Raw genomic sequence first — 21,371 nt, forward strand, 5'->3', positions numbered from 1 at the left:
GCGGGGGGCGGGGTACGGTGGCACGGGCGGGGGGAGGGCGCAACTTTTGTGCTGGTGGTAAAACTTTAATTACCTTCCAAGAAAAAAGGCCCTATAATCCCCCACCCCCACCCTTTCTGGTCAAAGCACGGCCCACAGCGCGACCGTGAGAGAAAGTTTAAAAGCGGGCGGTCTCCTCCCCGCCTTCCCCGTGGAGGGGTGGGGGTATCTGTTTGTCCGTCTGCGCTCGGAGAACGGTGGGGGTAACGAGCCGCCCTGCAGGGTCGCTAAGACCATGGCTCTTACCCCACCCTTCCATGGGGAGACGAAGGTAAACGTCGCTTTGGTTTCCCTCCCTCCCCTCGCTTCCTTTTCCTCCTCCTCCCCGCCGATTTTTTGAGGGGACCCAAAAAACGGAGTCTCTTTCCTTATGCAACTTCCTCGGGCACTGTGAGCTCGGCCCTTCCCCCTCCCTGCATCCTTGGCCGGCTCCTTAACCACCTCGAGTGTACCGCCAGAAAAATGCATTAGAGAGCATTCAAAGTGCACAGAAACAAAAATAGATTTTTAATTGTTCTAAGTTTAAGAGAAACCGAGATGAGAAATAAGAAAGGGGGGGGGGGCGGTCGGGACGAGTGCGTCGATTTTTAATTTTGGTTCTCCTAGAACATTGTTGTGATATCTTTATTGGTTTGGGGAGCCCAAGAGTCTCCGTACTGGCTAGCTCGGTCTCGTGGATTTTTGCGCAAGTTTTTAGAAAAACACTGACTCGAGTAGAGCATTTCTCCGGAAAGTTTCAAGTGCAGCAAAATAGCGAACGTGCAAAACTGGCCAAGGGGAGACCTCTAGTGGTTAAACGCATCTTTAAGTTCGGAAGGCCGAGAGCAAAGTTTGGCCTTTACTTGTAGCTACGTAGCCCGTTCAGACGTGGAAGTAATTAGAGGACCTGAGTGAGCAGCCAGATGTTGTGTGAAAGGATGCTGATCAGAAATAGAAAGTTTAGTAAATCCGAGAGCAAAGGAATTCTAAGGACCTAGACCCTGGAGCTTCCGTCCGTCATTACCTATATGAGAAAAACACTTTGCTTTTATTCTAGATTTTGAGCTTAGTCACTCGCTGGATTAGAAACAATTTTTGTTCTCTTATCGTCCGTACATTTGATCAACTTTTAATCAGGAGACAGTGGATAATTTTATTTTGAGTGTTAATAAAAATACAAAGTACATTATATATGTTTAAAACTTTAAACAAATGAAAAAAGACCTTTGATTGAAATTTGTATATGAACCGATCATTTTTTTCTGTAATAAATATAATTTAAGGCTGGTGTTTAGTAACTTAACTACATAAGTTATATATAGTCGTAAAATAGTCTCATTTAGTTCTAAGGGTGTAATTTTGTTTCGCTGGATAAGACATTTCTGAATACTCTGTATAATTTGATTTAAACACTTAAATATATGGACAGAAACTGTTTACATTATATCTATTCTTTTGCCAGTCTGTGTTCTATAAAGTAACTTTAATTTTAAAGGTAAAAGCAGTGAGAAATTAAAGTTGAATCAAATGATCCCTGTAACTTTTACCCAGTTGTCATACAATAGGAGGGACTTTAATGGGAATTTAGGATCTGGGGAATGATATGAATGATAAAATCCATTTCACATCATGCAGAACCAATTTAATATACTGAGTGTTGTGTGAAGTTATGCAGTATCTAATGAGTCAAAATTTAAACTTTTTAATTGTGGATGGTGAATTTGAAGGCGTTTTTATGACAGTGCCTTGATTTCACTTTTTCTATTTTTAAATCAATGCTAGACTTTCGGGAGAAGTCTTGGGGGTGGACAGCAACTGTGAGGACCACCAGACAGTTATTTCTTCACCACTGCTAGGTAAGATTTGCTTGTTGAAACAGAGTACTTCATATATTTGCAAATGTTAAGGGCTGCATCTGGGGATCAGGAAGAAGAGTGTGGGACAAGGTTGGCAGAAAAACATCATTTTGTGGGGTCTGCTTTGAATTCATGAAAGTCTTAACTGATTGAAGCTGGAGTAAAACTGGGAAAAGTTGAGAATCTTAGGACTGGCTCTCACTAGATTCTTAATGAGCATTTCAATTGCACCTGTTTTCTACTGAAAGTAAATTGTTTTATTCTTTGGAATTGAAAAAGTGGGAAAACAAGAACAAAGCAATTGTAAATTAATATAACTTGTGTAAATACACAATGATATGGAGGATTCTGGAACTTTACTTGGTAAAAGTTTGTAGGTGACGAATAGAAGAACTTTGGATGTATTTAAATAATTTCTGTGGCTTAAATCTAACATGGGGTGACTTCTGCCAAATATCATGTCATAGAGTTGTAGTGAATCTTCAGTGTGTTAGCATAGACTTGTCAATATATCTCCATAGGGAATATAGCTGTTGTCCAGTAAGACCCCTTTGACAATTTTCGAGGGAGCTGGTTTCTCCTCAGTAATCCAGGACGTGCTTTCCGGACAGAGGTCCTGTCTCAGGCAGATGAGTCAGCCCTCACTTGGGTAGAGCATCAAAGTACATTTGTGCTGCTCTAGTGCTTTCTACTATTTATGCCTTAACTCTACTTCTGTCTGCATGATATTCTCTCCCCCTTTAATCCTTTCCCTCTCCTTTTCTGCTGCTTTCACTTTCCTTCTCTGTCTTGAGTATTAAAGGAGTTGTTGGTAGTTGTTGGGCTAAAACAAAAGAATATTTACCTTTTCTGAGCAGGACTAATAATGCTCATGGACCACCTTATAACCAGGATAGATGTGGTCTGAATGTCAAAACTGAATAAGTATGGATATAAAAATAATTAACAGGAGTTTATTGTCATTTTCTGCTTGTAAATCTTCTTGAATAGTGTTTTTAGCAAAATAAAGAGAGGTGGTACATCTGTCTGATGCAGCAGAGACAGTGAGGCAAGATCAATGATAAGAACATCATGCAGACAGAAGTGGAGTTAAAGCAGAGTGAATGTGTTTCCTAGGATGGTGAGTCTTTTAGCCATGCAGAGTGGAGTGGAGGACACTGATTATTTTTCTTCATTTGGGGAGCATTGGGGCTGTGGATAGAGTGCTAGAATAGGACTCAGAAAACAATTTAGTCATTAATATCTCGTGCAAGTCAGATATTACTTCTTTCAGCTTACATTTCCCATTTCCCCATGCGGAAACTGGAAACAACAGTGCTTGCCTTGCTTCTTTGTTGAAAGGATCAAATCAAATAAGTTTTGAGAACTATCAAGAATTAATTCAGAGGTTTGGTAGTCCTTTTACCATTTTATCTTAGCCATGCTTTGTGAAGGGTGGAAGATAGGTCGTTTAGGGCAGAACAGAGTGGTTTGATTCCTGGCTAAAATGATTAGATTGGTTTCTGATGTATATATTAATATGGTCTTGTCACAATACTTCTAGAAGATATTTCTTTAGGAAGAAAGTAGTTTATCTTTTACAATATTGGCTCTTTGAGAGAAAGGACTATTTTCAACATGGTGCTGAACATGAACTGAAATTTATTTTTTCTAAACTAGTCATTTAATTGGTAGGAATAAACGAAATAAATACTTCAAATTTAAAATGATGCCTAACTGTGGAAATGGTACGTGATGAAAGTAGAAAGGTTGGTGTGAGGGGAATTTATGTCCTGTAATTAATATTTTAGTTGTATGAGTCTGCTGGGAAATGAGAATGAGAAAATAGGTAACTGGGGTAGTAAGGATTTAGACCATAGGGGAGAGGAAATGGATGCTGCAAGTGACTGCATTTAGGGAAAGGCCCATATAGGGCTTCCTCCACCCCCTATGTTTTTTAGACCCCATTTGCTACTTATAACCAACTATTGTCTATACATTAAAAAAAAAGTCACAAGTGCTATCTGTCATTATTTTTCATTTGAAGATACTGAATTTGACAACTCTGATAAGTTTTAGTTTTAGTTCATTTCTCTTTTCTTATAGGTTATCCAATCAATGTTCTAAGAATCCAAAAACTCAATAGTGAAAGAAGCAATATATGTCCTGTTTAATTAGTCCGTGAGTAATTGAGGATTGATTCTTGAATAATCTCTGAGTTTTTTGGTTTTTTTTTTTTGGTAGTTTATTTCTAAGAAATATATATTTCAACCAAGGCTATTTATAGTAGATATAGTTAGGTTGGGGAATTTGCAAGAGAAGTTACTTTATGTGGCATGGGACAAAGGTACCGTTGGGGTCCCAAGGATGGGAAACCTGAGTGATCCCTCTGGCAATGTTTCTACTAGTTAACCAGTTTTTATTGAGTTCTTACAGTGCTGAACACTAAAAGATTAGGTGTTTGCCCTTCAGGAATTCCCTAGACTCTTACTGGAGGAGCAGATAGAACTCTGAGCTCTGCTAATAAGAGTATAACAGCTGTACTTTGTGCCAGTAGAAAAGAATAAGGGCTGTAGCACCCTTGGGAGCCAGTGAGCCAGTAAACATGGATTCCTGAGTTAACTAATGCAGGACCATGGTATATAATTCTATACACATAGCACAATACATTACATCCCTTTTTTAATGTCCATTCTCCAAAAATGAATAAGAATCTCTTTACCGAATGTCAAGGAGTGTCTGAATTATACATCTCACAAGGCTGATAGATTTGGGCTGTTTCTTTTCTCCTTTGACCAATGTGTTGACAAAGTTGACTCTTCTAGTACTGTTCCTACTTGCTACTATTGAGGGTTTCATTCCTCACAAGGATTTGGGGGACAGTGTATTTAAAGTGAACTATTTTTTTTTTTTTTGGCAGACACGGTATTTAAAGAGAACTACTTATATATTCACATGTGTGTATATTTACATATGATGTCTTGAAGTTCAGGGCATCTGTAGAAGTTGTATTTTGTAAAGGGCTTCATAATACAATGGGAGTATTCTCAGGTTATCTCTACTCTTTACTAAGTTAAATGATTTCACTGACATGAGAATATGAGTCAATAATGGCAGATTATGAACTGGTTTGTATTCATTGCAGCAGCAGCTATGGAGCAAATAGATGAAAGCCAAATACCAGAAAAGGGTACTCTTGAAATATAACATGAGTTTCATTTATGAAGTAAGATTGTAAAAGACCTTTAAGAAATCTCTATTTAAGAGACAGGGTTGTTTGGTGGAAAGAGCAAGGACTTTTGAGAGGAAATTGAGTAAAGTTGGGTGATCTTCTGATGAGCCTCAGTTTCTTCCTCAGATGTGTACTTAAAAATAATGGCCTGGATAGTGACGCAAAGAATTACATTTGTATTATATGTAATAGTAAAATGCCTTCATCATTATTATTATTTTTATAAGTCTGTGTTTTGTGTCAGTCAACAAATATTTATTGAGCATCTATTTTGCGAAAGTCTCTGTTAAAGAGTGCTTCAGAGAATCAATACTTAGGGCAGGGTTGAATGAATATACTGAGGCTACAAAGAAAGCAGCAGTCCTTGGCCTCAGTGTATACATAATCTAGTCTGAGGAAATAACCTAAACACATAGGGTGATATTTAACAGAACAAAGCCATGGTTCACTGCTAGGAATGGTAAAGATGAATGCAGTAGGTAAAATGCGGTAGGTACTATAGTGGTAAGACTGGATGTGGTGTTAAACGTGTTCCCAAGGTAGGAACCTAGCAGGTGGAGTGCTCTCTACGAAACACTGTGAAATGTTGTGTTAGGTGTAATCGTGTATTAGAGTACCTTCTGAATGTCAAGTATTAAGCTAGGTACTTTGTATTCATTCATTCATTTAACAAATACTGAGTGCCTTCTGTATGCCCAGGTACTATTCTAGGCAGAGTATTGTCTCAAATACTTTCACTAACCTTGAACATTTGGTATTATTATTTCTTGTTTGGAGCAAACTGGCACTCAGAGATACTTAGTAACTTCTCCGAGTTCATATCATACAGTTTGGAAGGGGTGGGACCAGGGAAAAAGATAGTGGCTTATGATTGTTATGTCTTTTTAAGTTTCTGATTTTCAAAATAGTAATTCCTAGAATATTTCTGAGAGACTACATTTCCAGATAAATGTATTTTCTCTTATATGTTGGTTTACTAAGATGAACAGTAGGTAACAGGTATAAGACAAAATAATGGGAAGAAACCTCTCTCTTCACTTTCCCTCTTTTTCCATTGAGTGTTCACGGTTTTCTTTTTCAAACCAAGAATTGGGAAAAGTCCAGTTACCGAGTTATGCTGAAAAGAACACCTTAGTCTAGCTCATGGCCTTGAAATGATCACAAACTGTTAACAAAATATTCAGATTAGGTTTGGGAGTTACTGGGCTTATTTATTAAAAAACTTTCATTTGTTCTTTGTAGGAGGAGACCTGATTAAGACAAGAGGTTAGTTATCAAAAAATATAAATCAACCAGTCAATGAATAGAATGGGACATAAATTTATAAATGACCTCAGAAGATGATGGAATTTACTCAAAACCAGGATTATAAAAGGAAAGAAGAAAATTAAAATGAGGGATAGAGATAACGGGGGCAGGGGGAATGTACAGTACTAGATTCAAAATTAAAAAATGAAAACAGAGACTATGACTAAGAATATATTCATCAGCAGTGCTATAATTACCGATGTTATACTCTTTAACCAGAAGAGTATGCCCATGTTTACAAAATGAAGTGAAGAGTCTCTTTTGATTCGTTGGGTGGTTCTGTGTTGCAATGGGAGTTATATAATATTTGTTATATGAGTTACGGTCCATCAAGAGAGCTTTAGTCTGATTTAGAAGGATGCCATTACCTGCATTTATTAAGGGTAATGGACTGTTTTTCCTTAATTGAAGCTCTTTTTATCTAATAAAGTTTTTTGATCACCTACTATGTGCCAGGTCTTTTTAAGATTGGACCACAGTTTTATGTTATGCGTAATTTTATGGAATTAAACTAGTTCATTTACTAGATCATTCTGAGTATGATCGTTCAGGCTCCAAAATCAGTTGATTATTTTTCATCATCTGTTACCCTGATTGAATTCTGAAATAGGAATTGAAATTCCTCAGTGGTCAATCTGGTCTGGTTGTTAAATGATCTAACTAATTCACCCTATTGGTTTGTGGTCTTATTTGGTAGGTTTGAGGCCTAGCTGTGTAATCTATTGATAAGGAAGTTAGCTACAAATGGTTATCAAAATAAGCCTATAGACATAACATCTATGAGAGAAATAAAATCTGGTCAAATCTAATTTATTACCTGCAAAAGAGAAATCAAGTGTAAGTCTTTTAATTTTAGCTGTATGTACTATAAAAGTATGAAGCAGAATAAGAAAAAAGACAATGCTACTTTTAGCATTTAAAAAAATTAAGTAAAGTAAGAAAAAAGAACAAGGTACTACTTTTAGTTTTTCTTTTTTAATTTAAGTTCATACTTGTTTTGCCTCAGCATTGAAATATCTGTGTCAGACAGGTTCTTGTTCTTTCATGCCCTTTGAATCCCTCTAATGGTGTAAAATTTCTATTATTCTACTAGTGTAGAATGTTGATGATGTGATAGCACTTTTCAGGCTGTTTCTGCCTCAAATTGAGTTATCTTTATAGTCCGTACATTGAAAATTGAACTTCAAATAAAAGTATTTGATGACAATCTACTAAATATGCCATCGGCCTGTTAATGTCAGTTTGTGTTTTCATTTTCTATACATTTTTTTTTCTCAAAAGGTATTTTTCATTTTCTGTTCCTCCTTTAGAGGAAGTATGTAGGTTAGGCCACAGACTCTCAAATAATTCATCCTTCATACAGTAACAAACGGAAGGGCAGGAAGTTGAGATTTGGTGACTACTCCTTTGCATATAATCTCCATGGTAGAAAAGGTAGAAAATCAGATAAACCCTTGCTATGTTTAAATAGGGTCCTTCTCACTAAAATATTACCACTAGATACAGGGGGGAGTGTTTCTGAGAAAATATCAATAAGAAGGAATAACTGATTCCATTATTTAAAGGAAGCATAGATTTTTTGCCACTTAAGCTTCTACTATGTAAGTATAGATAAGGACAGAAGACCTAGATTCTCAAGAGTTTGTTCTTGATGGTACTAAGATTTCACTTCTCACATTGAAATGATCTAGAGTTTTGCCTACCTAAAATCTGTGAACTTGGGCCCTCGGGGCAAAATTTTACATCTCTCCACAACAGATCTCAATTCTAGTATGTGTGCGATTCAGAGTTCTTATCAGGCAGGGTGAGTAGAATATCAAACCTGGTATCTGTCATGCTTGATTTGAAAGAAAAATTTTTCTTTGTAGCACTGTGTGTTTGTTGAGAGATGCTTCAAGTGTGAGTTTAGATTTTTCTCTCATCCTATTGAATAAGCCTGTTAAAGAGGTTTGAATTTAACTTCTTTTGATGTGTTCTCCACTGACGCTTAAATAAGGAGGGTTTCTTGGAGTAGTAATGTTATGCTTCTGCCAAAGAAGTAAATAAATACTTAGCAGCTTCGTTGGTAGATAGAACTTTCACTGGAGTATATGAGGTAGATAGACAAATGAAGATTTTTTTCCTGATTTCCTCTCTCTCCAGTCCTTGCCCTGCTGTCACAAGTCTTGCGTTTCCCCTTTCTTTTTTATTCGTTTGATACATTTTATTGGTAACTACTTTAAATATTCACAAGGTATAAAGAAATGAATAAATCGAGGTCTCGTCTTCAAATATAGATGATCATGATACATTGTAATATGTATTATAATCTGGGTCGCGATTTTGTCTTTCCAGCCCCTCTTCTTGCATTTTATGTACACATATTCCAGTACTCCTACAGAGAAAGACTCTTACTGTAGTCATTCTAGTCCCCTTTGGGGAGGATCCATAGCTTTCATCTCTTTTTCCTGCTGGCTTCTTGCTGTAATCTCCCACTGTGCTTGCTGTTCGTCTCTGTACCAGCTTTCTTGAAAGCAAGTTCTGGAACCACAGTTGGTATGTGAGGAAGCTTTCATGCCTCCTCAGCAAAAGTGTCACAGTAAGGTTGCCAGTGGCCTAGTCTTGGGTTGTTATTCAGAGATTATGTCCTTACTTTTTAAAAATGTTTTTTAAAGAACATTTAAAAATGTTCTTTACAAGAGCTTGGCAAAACTAATAGTTACTGACTTTACATCAATTTCCCAAATTCATTTTGAAATTTTACTTGTCCATGAAATCCCAGAGTCTTACCATTGTTCTTACAAACTCCCTGACCCTCTCATCCCCCTTACCCCTGCTCTTTCCTACCTCCATCTCTGAACTCCTGAGAAATCAAATAGGGCTTTGTGGTGCAAAGGTATTGATTGCACAGTTATCATTCCTCTACCCTGATATGCTTTGCACTGGTATACCTATGTTTGAAGGGAATGCGAACACTGAACAAGCTACTTGTTTCTTTTCTTCAAAATAACTAGTATCATGGACTCAGTGTCCACTGTGTGCAAAGCACTCTGACATGAATAATTAAAAAAAATTAAATCTCTGTGAAGAAGATATTCCTAGTCCATTTTTCAAATGAAGGAGCAAAAGCTCAGTAGAGGGTAGGTACCTTGCCCAAGATTGTACAGAGCCTGTGCTTTTCACCATTACATTACATTAAATTCTGTGTTGGGCAAGGTTTTTTTGTCCGGATGATCTTATTTTTCTCATATGTAAAATGAGAATAAGAATACCTGTCAGTCTCAAGAGGTAGTTATGAAGGCCAGATAAACTGGTATTAGTGAGATCCTTTAAGTGACAAAGCATGGAAGAAACCCTCTGTTCCAGTATGTCTGTATCTCTTTACTGTGTTAGGCTTATGGCCTTTGTTTGATTTACTCCTACATATGCTTGTATTTGTGGGTATGTGAGTCCTACCCTTACAGGCTGTGTACCTGTGTGGTGTCATGAAGGTACAAAGGAGGCCATCAGAGAGCAATCAGAAAACTGTAGACAGACCTTAGAAGGTAAGGGCCTTATCTTTCTCAGGATCACTTTCTCCAGCCTGGACTTAAAGGACTACAGGTCTTGAGGTTACTCTTGAGAATCAGACAGATCTCAACATTTGGATGCAGGCTGGGAGCTAGGCCAGAAGGTAGCATCCCTGCAATTGAATCTAACCTGAAGATTAATAAATTCTACCCTATAAAACACTACCACTTTTATATTATTTCCTGAATTTATTATCCATAGCTCAGCATTTTCCCAAATGGGGGTTCCACGGAACTCGATGCACCGTGATAAGAGTCACAAGGCTAAGTGACTGTGGGAAACTTCAGCTTAGACAGCACTTCACAAATTGCTGCACTACTGCTGATGTATGCTGTACATCTCTCAAAGATCCTGAGGGTGTTAAATCTCTTTTACCACAAAACTTTTTATTATGGGACATGAATAAATGGTCTCCTAAAAGCTAATTTTTGAGGAGCAGACTTTGGGAAATGTTGCCCTAGCTTTTTATCTAGTTTAAATGCCTAAGCCTGGCCTAGCATGTATAGTCAGACCAGAGCCTTCAGGTCCAGCTCTCTCCCTACATGGCACATCCTTCTCCATTACTTCAAATGTATTGTTCTTATAAGAAAGCTAGCAGTCTTTTCTGAAGCCAAGTAAATATGAAGGATTATTAACAATAAAATATCCACTTTTATGTAGTAAAGTTGACAGCTTGTGATGTAGATTTGAAAACATGTCCTACTATAATAGATGCTATTGAAATAAAATGAAAGGAAAGGAAAAAAAGCCACTACATAATGTTTTTAAGGTCCCTGGGCAGCTCTTAAGAACTCAGATAATTGTTAAACCATAAAAGTTAACATTTTATTGATTGCTTACTATGTGATAGGCACTGTGCTAAGGTATTACCTACCTGGCTTATCTCATCTAATCCGCCTCATTGCTCAATGAAGAAAGGTTCTGTTATTCTCCACACTTTACAGATAAAGAAATTGAGACTTCAAGAGGTTAATTGGGCTGAAGTCACAGAGTAGGTAATTGTCAAACTTTGCAAAGTGAAATGAGGAGGGGGAAAGGAAGGAAGTGGTTTAAGAAAGGGTAAAGGGTGGAAAGAGGAACTTGTGAGAATATGGCAAGTTTTGAGGATGATCCATGAAGTATTTGATTTGCATCTATTTACTGAAGAATGACATTTAGGACTTTATAGAGTATATCACAGTGTGCCAGCTACAGCATTTGGTTAGTGACAGATGAGTATTCTACAAAGTAAACTGAAAGCCAGCTTCGGTTGATGGTATTAAAGGGACCATCCTAGCAACAAGGCATTGGTTTCCCACAGTGTAGCTTGGCTTTTCCTGTTGCTATATTACTCTCTTCCATAGTAGTTGTTTGGTTCTTGATCACTGTTTTAGAATTGGCATTCTTGACTGTTAACCAGAGATGTATTTCCTTCTTAACCATAATTGGTTTAGTCCATTGACACCAGGCACTGTTACATCAGTTTTTCATCTGAATGACAGAATTTTAATACAGTTCTCGGATGCTGCTTTTGAGATGAATGTCGGTACCCATTTTACAACCACTCATGGCTGTACTATCTCTATCCCTTATTTTTGAAAAATATGTGTATTAACTATAAAGCTATAATTTGCAATTTTTGAAAAAAAAACTAAAATTAAAACTCTTTAACTGGTCTTAGTGAATGTTAACTAGCTGGTCTTTTAAATATAATATTTGAGAACAATGGTTGGAGTAGGACTGGTCAGGCCACAGTTAGTACCCTTTCTTAGTAATCTTTATTTCTCACCTTCTCTGCAGATCCAGACTTTTGGTTTGTAGGCAAGGCCCACTCTTTTACGTTACGTTTGAGCATCCTAGATTGGGCTGCTTTATCTTTCAGGGGACTGTCATCTCTTCATCACAGCTCCAGGCAGACTTTTTATCTTGAATGTACTGTAGGAGCTCAACACCGGGGGAGTCTGTGCCCCTCACTCAGCCACCGTTTTATCCACTTGTGGCAGATATGAACAAAGGGATTGTGTAAAGGGAGAATTATGAAGGACACATAAACTCTGTTTATCTCTAGTCAAAATAAGATACAGTAGATTCTTGACAGTTGTGAGGGAAATATCAAAAGACCATCACCAATTAGCTTGAAAAAAAAATCTGTAGCACGTAATTTCTTCCTTCAGATACTAACGTATAACTGAAAAATGTAAATGATCTCTCTAGACCTTGCTTTACTTTATGTGATGAGCAATTTTTGTACTGTCTGGAGCACTTATTGAAACAAATTCACACATCTTTTCTACTTATTTCCTTTTGAAGCATTTGGTAGTTTTGTTCACACAAATGTGTCTGAGTCATCATTGCATTTGACATTTCAATCTTTAATTTATCCGAAACTCTATTTTGTGGCTGGGACCGATCACTTTCATAAACATTTCTATGTTCCCCTCAACACTAGAATCAACTAGCAGTTAATTTTGTTTTTTTTTTTTTTTTCATTTCTTAAGAAGAAACAAAGTTTTCTAACTTTATTTACAGTGGCCATAGCGCTAAGACTAAGCACTCGGACAAAGAGCATACCTGGACCTTGGTCGGTAGCAGCGACTCGTTCTTGCCTCTTAGCTTTATTGTGTGTATGATTCAGAATCATGTCTCCACAAAATAACAAATTACTAAATGTCGCTGGAACTTCAGATTTCATTCAGGAATGGTAGAAACTCTTAAATAGTCTGGAAATGCCAAGATCTGCTGTATGTTTCTTATGTGCTGTAGAGAAGTGAACCTTGCCCTTCCTTTTCTTATTGATCTGTGAAGCTGATACATTTGCATATACAGTTAAATACTTAGTAGTTAAATTACCCAGGAGCTTTGAGGAAGTTGATTTCTCTTAGTGACTTCTAGGCTATAGCTTCAGTTGTTGGCTTCAATAACAAACATAGGAAGACATGCATTTCATAACATAAATTACTTTAAATAAACCTGAAACAATTTTAAAACATTTATTACTTTTTTTCTTTTAAGAAAATATTTAAACATTCAACAGTTACAAAGACATGTAGAGAGAGAAAGTTCCCTTTCATGTCTGTCTTTCAGCAAACCATCGTTCCCTTCCTGGAGGCAGCCAGTGTTACCAGTTTCTGACAAATCCTTGTAGACATAGACTATGCGCATATAGGCCATACACATATTTATGTATAACCCCTTTTGTTTTATATAAATGGTAGCATGTAGTATCTATATCTTGCATAAAATTAGTATATCAGTGGAGCTCTTTCTACATCAGAATGTAAAGAACTTTCTCATTTTTTTAGTATATATAACGACATATATGCCATTTTATAGCTGTGCCACAGTTGGCCTTTATTAATGGCTCTTTGTTTTTTTTCCAATATTTGCTATATTGAGTGACTTTTTACATTTTTCCTTTTCTATATATGTGCATATATCTGTAGCTGAGTTGGTAGATATGTTACTGAAAATCTCCACAAAGATTGTTTCAATTGTAATGTGGCCATCAATGTATGAGAGGGCCTGCTTCCCCATATTCTTATAATGTAGGATTTTTTTGTTTTTTTAGGCAAGGCAACCCTTGGTTGACTTCGCAGATTGCAAAGACCTTGTCAGTTTATCATCCCTTATTTTTTTTTATTTTTTACACCTATAGCACTTGGTCTTCCTAGGTGGTCTCTTATCCAAGTACTAACCAGGCCTGACCCTGCTTAGCTTCTGAGATCAGACGGGATCAGGCTTGTTCAGGGTAGCATGGCCATAGACATAATGTAGGATTTTTGAATGTAAGGTATTAACTAATTTCATCACCACCTAGTATTTCTAGATTACTAGTGGTATATGGTAGGTTGGAACTTTCAGAGATTTATCTATATGATTGAAGAAGTTCATCCATTACATACAATATCCCAAGAGAGAGTCAAGTTGTATAGCTTTGTTTCGAAGACTGTGAATGGTGTAGGAGATACAGGAGGTAATTCTGAGGACAGCGTTGTATGTCATTTAGTCTGTCCTCCAGCCCTTTTGTTGTAGGCTTAGGGCAAGAAGATTGTTATTAAAATTAATAAAAGCTAAAGTGAATTGTTTCACAAAACAAGGACATTTTTATATGTGCCACCATTAATGGTCTCCACCTTCGATAAAGTCATCTTGTGAGACATCCACCATGGGCAGTGGTAGGAGCACACTGGACATCAGTACCCTTGATTTTAGCGATCATGAGCCATGGCATGTATGTTAGTGGGAGTCAGAAGCTGCTTTGGTGTATTTGCTGGACATCTGAACCCCAAAGCTGTTCCTTTTTGACATCAGCAGTGGCTGGAGGCCATTAGGACTTAGAAAAGATTAGGAGGAAAATGATGGATCTTGTGTGATAGCACAGAGGACCCATATGGTGCACTTTTAAGGTACTTTCTTAGGAAATTTCAGCACCTTTAACGAGATTTGGGATGGAATTTCTGCAGAATGAAAAATACTGATTGTGACTTGTATTGTGAATGACTATTGCCTACCTGTTTTTTTCTGCCCAATGAAATAAAAGTTACACATGGGATTATGGAAAAGGGCCATGTAATAATTAAAGAACACATAAAACAAAGCAAAGGCCTTTTAAATACTAAAAAGAAAAATTGTTTAACTCTTAGAAACATGATTTGTTGGAGTGAAAGAACTTGGTATGTTTGTATGCATACACTTGTGGAGGATGAAAACAAGGGAGGAAGACTTAAGGTGTCATAGAAACAACTTCTGTTAAAATATTGGTTGCTGGCTATTCTACCTGATTAAGAGATGGTGGGAAAAAACCCAAATCTATCCTAGCTATTTAGACTATTTGTGATAGTGAAAGTAGCAAGTAGCTTCAAAATCAGATAATGAGAAAGACAACATAGTGGATATTTTTATGCTACAGTATATTACACAAAATGTTCGCAAACCTTAGAATAAAACCGTGGATGGAAACAATTTTTATACATTTTAGATATGTGCTTATAGGCAGAGTACCTGTGTAAAATTACCAATGTTTTATATAGCAAACACATATTCTAAGTATTTCCTAAAATGTGATGAACATTTACTGAAGGTTTTATACAGTATTGGATTTTAGATTTCTTCTACTTTCCGTTCCTCTTCATAGTCATTGGATTTTGCTGTTGTGACTTTTATACATTTTTGATTTTTAAGAAAAGATCGAAAATCTATTTCTCTTGTATAAGTGTCTTAATGATATTTTGTCAAATAAGCATATATTTGATGGTATTTTATTAAAAAGGGTTCAAGTTTTACTGATAAATAAATCAAGAACTTTGGCCCTAGTAAATTGGTTTCTGGATTTGTCATGTTCCAAGTAGTAACACAGGTAAAAGTAGATTTTGCCAGATTATCAGAAGTGACCAATTTCTACAAAGGTCAGATAATGGTTGAGAAAAATAGCTTGGGCTGGAATCAGACTGACCTGGGTTCAGATTCTGGCTGTGCCACCAACTGTAATTTTGGCTGATTTACCAAACCTTTCTGCAACACTCTTTTCAATGTAGACTAGAGAGATAATAGAACCCAGCTTTTTTATTGGAATGAAATAAATGAAATAATGGACGTAAGTTGTCTGCTGCTTTGAATCTTTTTCTGGAAGAAGGTGAAGTCTAATTAATAAATTTAAAAGTATGTGTATTATGTCTGACACGGACTGCCTGATTGACAAATGCTATTATAGAGTAGAGAAAGAACTGTACAACTTTTCTTTTTAAAAGATCACTCAACTTTTATCCTGTTTATCCAAAGTCGGGGGCGGGGGGGCGGGTAATTATTCTGTCACCCTACTGTTTACCAGGAAGAAGTTGCCACTCCTCCCTCCATCACTTAACAGGGAAGTCAATTTTGTTGATCTTTATCTATTTAGAGAGGTAGGAGTCATAGAGAATTTAAGTGCAAGTTTTCATTCACTTAATAGTCTTACTATTTTTTAGATAAATTCTTCCTCAGACCATCACATCTTAGTTTCTGTTTTGAGGATTAAGTCTTAATGATAGTGAAATGTGATGCTTCTTTGAATTCAGAATGTATAAACTTTGACATGATCAGAAATAGACTTAATAATATAAGTTTAATAGTTGACATTTTCTAATTAAAAGGGAAAAAAGGAAGAAAGAATATTGAAGCATCTAGTAAACTCCGACAAAATATAGCTAGAATTCAAAGAAACAGATGTTTTCTATTGACTTTTTAAATGAATGGTATGTTATATATCTAAGGAGACTGTACTTAAAAATATTTTTATTATAGAAATTTTCAAGCATATACAAAACTAAGATGTATAATAAACCACCATGGACCCTTCACACATGTTGACAAATACCAGTATGTTGCCAGTCTTATTTTACCACTTCAAATTATAGCAAATTCCTCACATTACATCATTTTATCTCAGTTTCAGTTTGTATCCCTGAAATGAAAGAACTCTCCTTTTAAAAATACACACTGTCATCATCCCTCTAAAAAAAAGCAGCAGTGTTTCTCTAATACCATCAAATAATCAGTTGTCATACATGCTTCCCCTTCTATCAAATAGTGATCTTTTTTTTTTTAATAGTTTAAATCAGGATCCAAACAAGATCTATGAATTGTGATATTGTGATTTGTAATATGTCTCTTAAATCTCTTTTAATCTAAATTTCAAGTTTCCTCTTCCACATATGTTTTTTATTCCTTGCCGTTAGTGTGTGTGTGCGTGCGTGCGTGCGTGTATGTTTTAAAAAAAAATCAAAATTTTATTCTGAACAGCAGTGATTTTCAGACTTTTTGGTCTCAAATCTCCTTTACACTCTTAAAAATTGAAAACCTCAAAGAGCTATTACTCGTATAGGTTATATCTTATCAATATTTACTATATTAGAAATTAAAATAATTTATTTAAAAATAACTATAGTAAACCCATTGCACTAGTAGATATAAGCATAATTTTTATGAAACACAGTTTTCAAAATAAAAAAGTGGCATTTTATAGTTTTGCAACTCTAATTTTTGGCTTAATAGAAGATAGCTGGATTCTCATACTGCTTCTGCATTCAATCTGTTGCAATATGTTGTTTTGGTTGAAGTATATGAGGAAGACCTGCTTCACACAAATACAGGGTTGGAAAAGAGGGGTATTTTAAGTCTTTTCAATTAATGGTGGACATTCTTCTTTGATACTACACTAAAACTTGGTAAGTGGTAGTTCCTTACAGGGTTGTTGCAATGTGCAGTTTGAAACCCTATCAATTAGTTTTTCATACTCTGTTACTTTAAAATTTATTGGTCTATCTTGCACTTTGAGTGGACCCTTTACCCATGCATAATTTTGTAACATCAAGTATTGGTCATTTGAAAAATAGTACATTGCTAAGTTGTACAGATCTTCTAAATATTCACATTTTTATTATGAAATATTTTAAAAATTGTATTAATGAAAATTTCACCCATCTCTTTAGAAAAGTTTTTAGCTATTAGGAAGTTGTCAACTCCTGGTGGTGCATACAAGTTTTCCACAATTCTTATTTTCTCATGAATGCTGAAATTGTATCATTAGCAACAAATGCTGTCAATGTTTTCATTGATGTGACGGGCCCACTTCATTTATTTTTGACAAAATATTTGCGAAATACGCAACCCTAAATAAAGATAGTTTGTTAAATAAAAATGTCTTCCCATGAAAAAAGCAGCTTATTCAGCTTGTGTCTCTAACAGTTCATGAGTGCTAGTACTCATGACAACCATGGTACTTTGGCATGCCCAGGCACTCATGCATACTTCCTATTTCAGCACACTTTTAAAAAGATATATTTTCAGATATCCAGACAATGTAATATATTATTTTACTTCATCAAGGATAGACTTTACTGAAGCTGATTGTTCACTGTGAGGGCATGATGGTAAAGAAAACAAGGCTACGACGGCAGTTGGGTGCCACCGTGCCAGTGGTTTTACCCACTATTGCTTTTGCACCATGAGTGTAAAATGTCAACATGGTGAAGAGGGCAACGAATGGGTTAGTATTTTTATGAAAGTAATTTTGATTTCTTGGACCTTTTGAAAGGGTCCTGGGATCCCCAAGGTCCATGGACCATACTTTGAGAAATGTTACTAGAGAGTTTCTGACAGTCTGAATTTTGCTTCTTATGTCCTTAAGGTATGCTTTAACATGTTCTTTTGTTTCTGGTATTTCCTGTAAATAGACATAATCAGTTTAGGTTTGATATAGATTTTTCCTGGCAAGACTCATTCATAGATGGTGTTGGGTTTGTATTCTTAGCAGCCCTCGATGGTTGTTGCCTAGAGCCATTAATTTATTAAGGGTTGCCGATGAGCTTTTCAGTTCTGTCATTCCTTTATTTGTTTGCAGGAATTCTTTCTAAAGGGAAACTTCCTCTTACCAACGGATTTGGTTACCCTGAGATACAGTTTGCATGGATCTTGTGATATAAGCAGGGTAAATCTCGGTTTATTTTTCCAAATAATAAGTTGGTTACCATGTATCCTCAAAAGGTGACTAATAAAGTATTCTTGGTTTGTTATTTGTTTTGAATATTATTATGTACTCATGAATTTAAACTTAGTTGACGCGTTTCAGTTCACTGCTACTAGAATCCTTACAGTTGGCCTGCAAGAACCTCTTCAGTTGGCTCTCAAGTTCTTTTGATGTAACCTCTGTTGTCCTTGATAGTTGTATTGCTTTTTGTTTGAGAAAATTCAGGCTTATCTTGTACGTTTCCTGGCACTCAATAGAAATCGCTTCCTTCTTTGGGAAGACCTCACAGATATGGTATTTAGAGACCACAGTTTGAGCACCAGGCTGCTCATTCCTATTGATTGGCGGTGGTTTTTAGACTTCTTCAGTGCACGAAGCTAGAAAATATGCATATTTTTAAAAGATTCATATTAATACTTTCATTCAGATTTAGTACTCAGCTGATCTTTCATTGCTTGTCAATGACACCAGCATAATAACATTTGTTTTATCCCATACTACACAGACAACAATCTCAAAATAATAATATTGACACTATCACTAATAACATGATTATGGAAAAGTTTGTTTTGCAACTTTTTAAAAAATGAAAAGTATTGTTACAGTTTAGCTAGCCGAATTGGTTACTTTAATTGCCTTATTCTTGGTGTTTGCTGTACATTTTGAGACTGTTTCCTGTTTTCCAGAACATCACATTAGCAGGTATTTCAACTGAATTAAGTAAATCAATTTATTGACAGAAGCAATTACATTGTGCTTTCGTTGTATTGACACAATGAACTTAATTTACTAATTTAGTGCAGATGACAGTCAATAATGGTTTTTTATTATCTACATGGTTCCTTTTTTGTTTATTAACATTTTTATTAATTTTATTTTTTATGCCTACTCTTTTTCAGTGTCCTTAGACTTAGAAACTTTATTGATTTTTTTTTTTTCTTCTGTAATATGCCATGGATTTCATTAGGAAAAAAAGTAATTATTTTTGAAGCAGTTATCTTTAGATCTGTAGATATGGGATATTATGATTAAGAAAATGATGTAATTAAGGGAAACTGAGGTAAATTACTAAAATAAAAACTCATTTCTATGTGGAATATTAGTCTTCTGCCTTCTTTCCCCTTCCAGGTTAAAAAATAAATCATGACTGAATCTGCTTCTGGCACAAGTGGTCAAGAGTTTGATGTATTCAGCGTTATGGACTGGAAAGATGGAGTAGGTACATTGCCAGGAAGTGACTTAAAGGTAAACCATCTTTATTACATACATTTATATGTGCATGTGCACATAAATATTATATTTATTTATTATAAAATAAGTATAAATACAAGGGTAAGATAGGAATTTAAAGCATTAAGCATAATGTTGTAGGTTTTATATGATACTTAGACCTCTACAATAAACTCTCAAGACAATTTGAAATGCTGATGGATTGGCAGGAGTCATTGTCACTTGGAAAGGGGACTAAGGAATATTTTGTCAGCATGGGCTCATTTTGCAAAAAGTGAGTTATAGCTTCAAGGAGGATCATCTTAGTTTTGACTCTATCATGATAACCAATATATGTGACAATGATAGGCTTGGAAGATCTAACTTCAGATATTTTGTAGTAATGGGCTTTGTAACTTTAAGTAAATAACTATACTCCCTATCCCCTAGTTTTCTCATTTAAAAACTGGACCATGTTAAAATACTGAATAAGCAGGATTATTCACCTTTCTTAAATTATTCATACTGTAAATATGGATTTTTATATAATCACTTATTCAAAAGCTAGTTCTTCTTGTAAACCAGACTGCTTTTGTACAGATGAGAACTCTTCAGAGAGTGATCCTTCTGACGACTCCTTTTCTAAGAGCTTATCCTGCCCCTAAACCCACTCGAGGACCACATCTGCTGCCTTATGAAACATGATTATGCAAGTACCCATGTGGGAAGCCAGCCAGCCTCACTTCTCATTTCAAATTTGCTTTTGCTCTGATCCTATCTCTGAGACCTTGAAACTGTCTGTGGCCTTTTAGACTTTGTGTTTGTACTTGGTCACTCAGGTGTTTGAACTTCCGACCTCCCTAACAGACTGTCATTTGCCTTTCTTTTCTAATGCTTGGTGTTCTGGTCTGTCTTGAGTAGAAATTCTAGCCCCCTAGTACTGGCTTCTTGGAATACAGTCACTTATAGCGCTTTCTTGACAGGTATTTCAGCCAAGCCTGCCTTAGTTCATCTTGAGTGGTAAGATTTGGACAGTCTGTTTTTGGAAAAATACTTAGATTTTAGTTGGGTTAGATTTAATTAAGTACAATGTGCCAACATATCTATCTGAGTTTAGCTTAAAAATATTACAGTGAGGTTTAGTGAGCTCTAGAAAGGATATTTGGTTTTACTTTTAGTCTATAACCTTGAACAAGTCAGTACGTCTCTTTGGACCAATTTTCTCTTTAGTAGAATAAGGAATTAAATGAATATTAAGGATTTTATCTGTTCTAACATTGTCCAAATGTTAATCTGGATTAGATATGTTGGAAATAGAGTACTAGAATTTTTGAGAAAGATGGAACTGTTTCTCTGCTAACGTAGCCATATACTAGCTACAAGAGCTTTGTCAAATTATTTCAAATTCCCTAAGTTTCAGAATCTTTATCTGCAAAATGGAGATTTCGAATCTACGTCATAAGGTAGTTATTTGGATTTAATACAAATAATATATGTAAAACACTAAATTATATTCTTTCTGGCTTTATGATATGTACACTGCCTTCCCCCGACCCCCACTCTTTTTTTTATTGCCGCATTCCCTTATTTTTTCAGTACTTTTTTTTTTATCCCTTTTCTTCTCAGTGGCTTTTTGCAGGGGAGGGGCATCAGGTAGATGATAAATTTGTAAGTTTTGTTTAAATAGATTTTGATAATAGAGTGAAGTTTTTGTCCCTAAGAAATGTAGATTGCCTGA

At 35.8% G+C, this 21,371-nt stretch overlaps 1 protein-coding gene and 1 pseudogene across 12 annotated transcripts in view; one reads left to right on the forward strand and one right to left on the reverse strand.

The window, feature by feature from the left end:
- The window catches only part of L3MBTL3 (L3MBTL3, histone methyl-lysine binding protein), a 101,716-nt gene that overhangs the window by 1,777 nt on the left and 78,568 nt on the right, over positions 1–21,371 (forward strand). For 6 of the 12 annotated variants that reach the window (XM_006926160.3, XM_006926161.3, XM_006926162.3 and 3 more), the window contains exons 2-3: positions 1,801–1,874; positions 19,553–19,669. In XM_006926160.3, coding sequence (XP_006926222.1) covers positions 19,568–19,669 — 102 coding nt within the window. In that variant the 5' untranslated portion in view covers positions 1,801–1,874; positions 19,553–19,567. Of the gene's footprint in view, positions 1–106; positions 311–1,800; positions 1,875–3,959; positions 4,035–18,298; positions 18,386–19,552; positions 19,670–21,371 lie in introns of those variants that run through there. The other 6 variants (XM_015600153.2, XM_025042441.1, XM_025042440.1 and 3 more) reach the window with 4 other exon arrangements.
- Positions 13,568–13,686, reverse strand: LOC112474320 (annotated as a pseudogene).

This window comes from Pteropus alecto, unplaced genomic scaffold (assembly GCF_000325575.1).
Source record: "Pteropus alecto unplaced genomic scaffold, ASM32557v1 scaffold79, whole genome shotgun sequence".
Classification (NCBI taxonomy): Eukaryota; Metazoa; Chordata; class Mammalia; order Chiroptera; family Pteropodidae; genus Pteropus; species Pteropus alecto.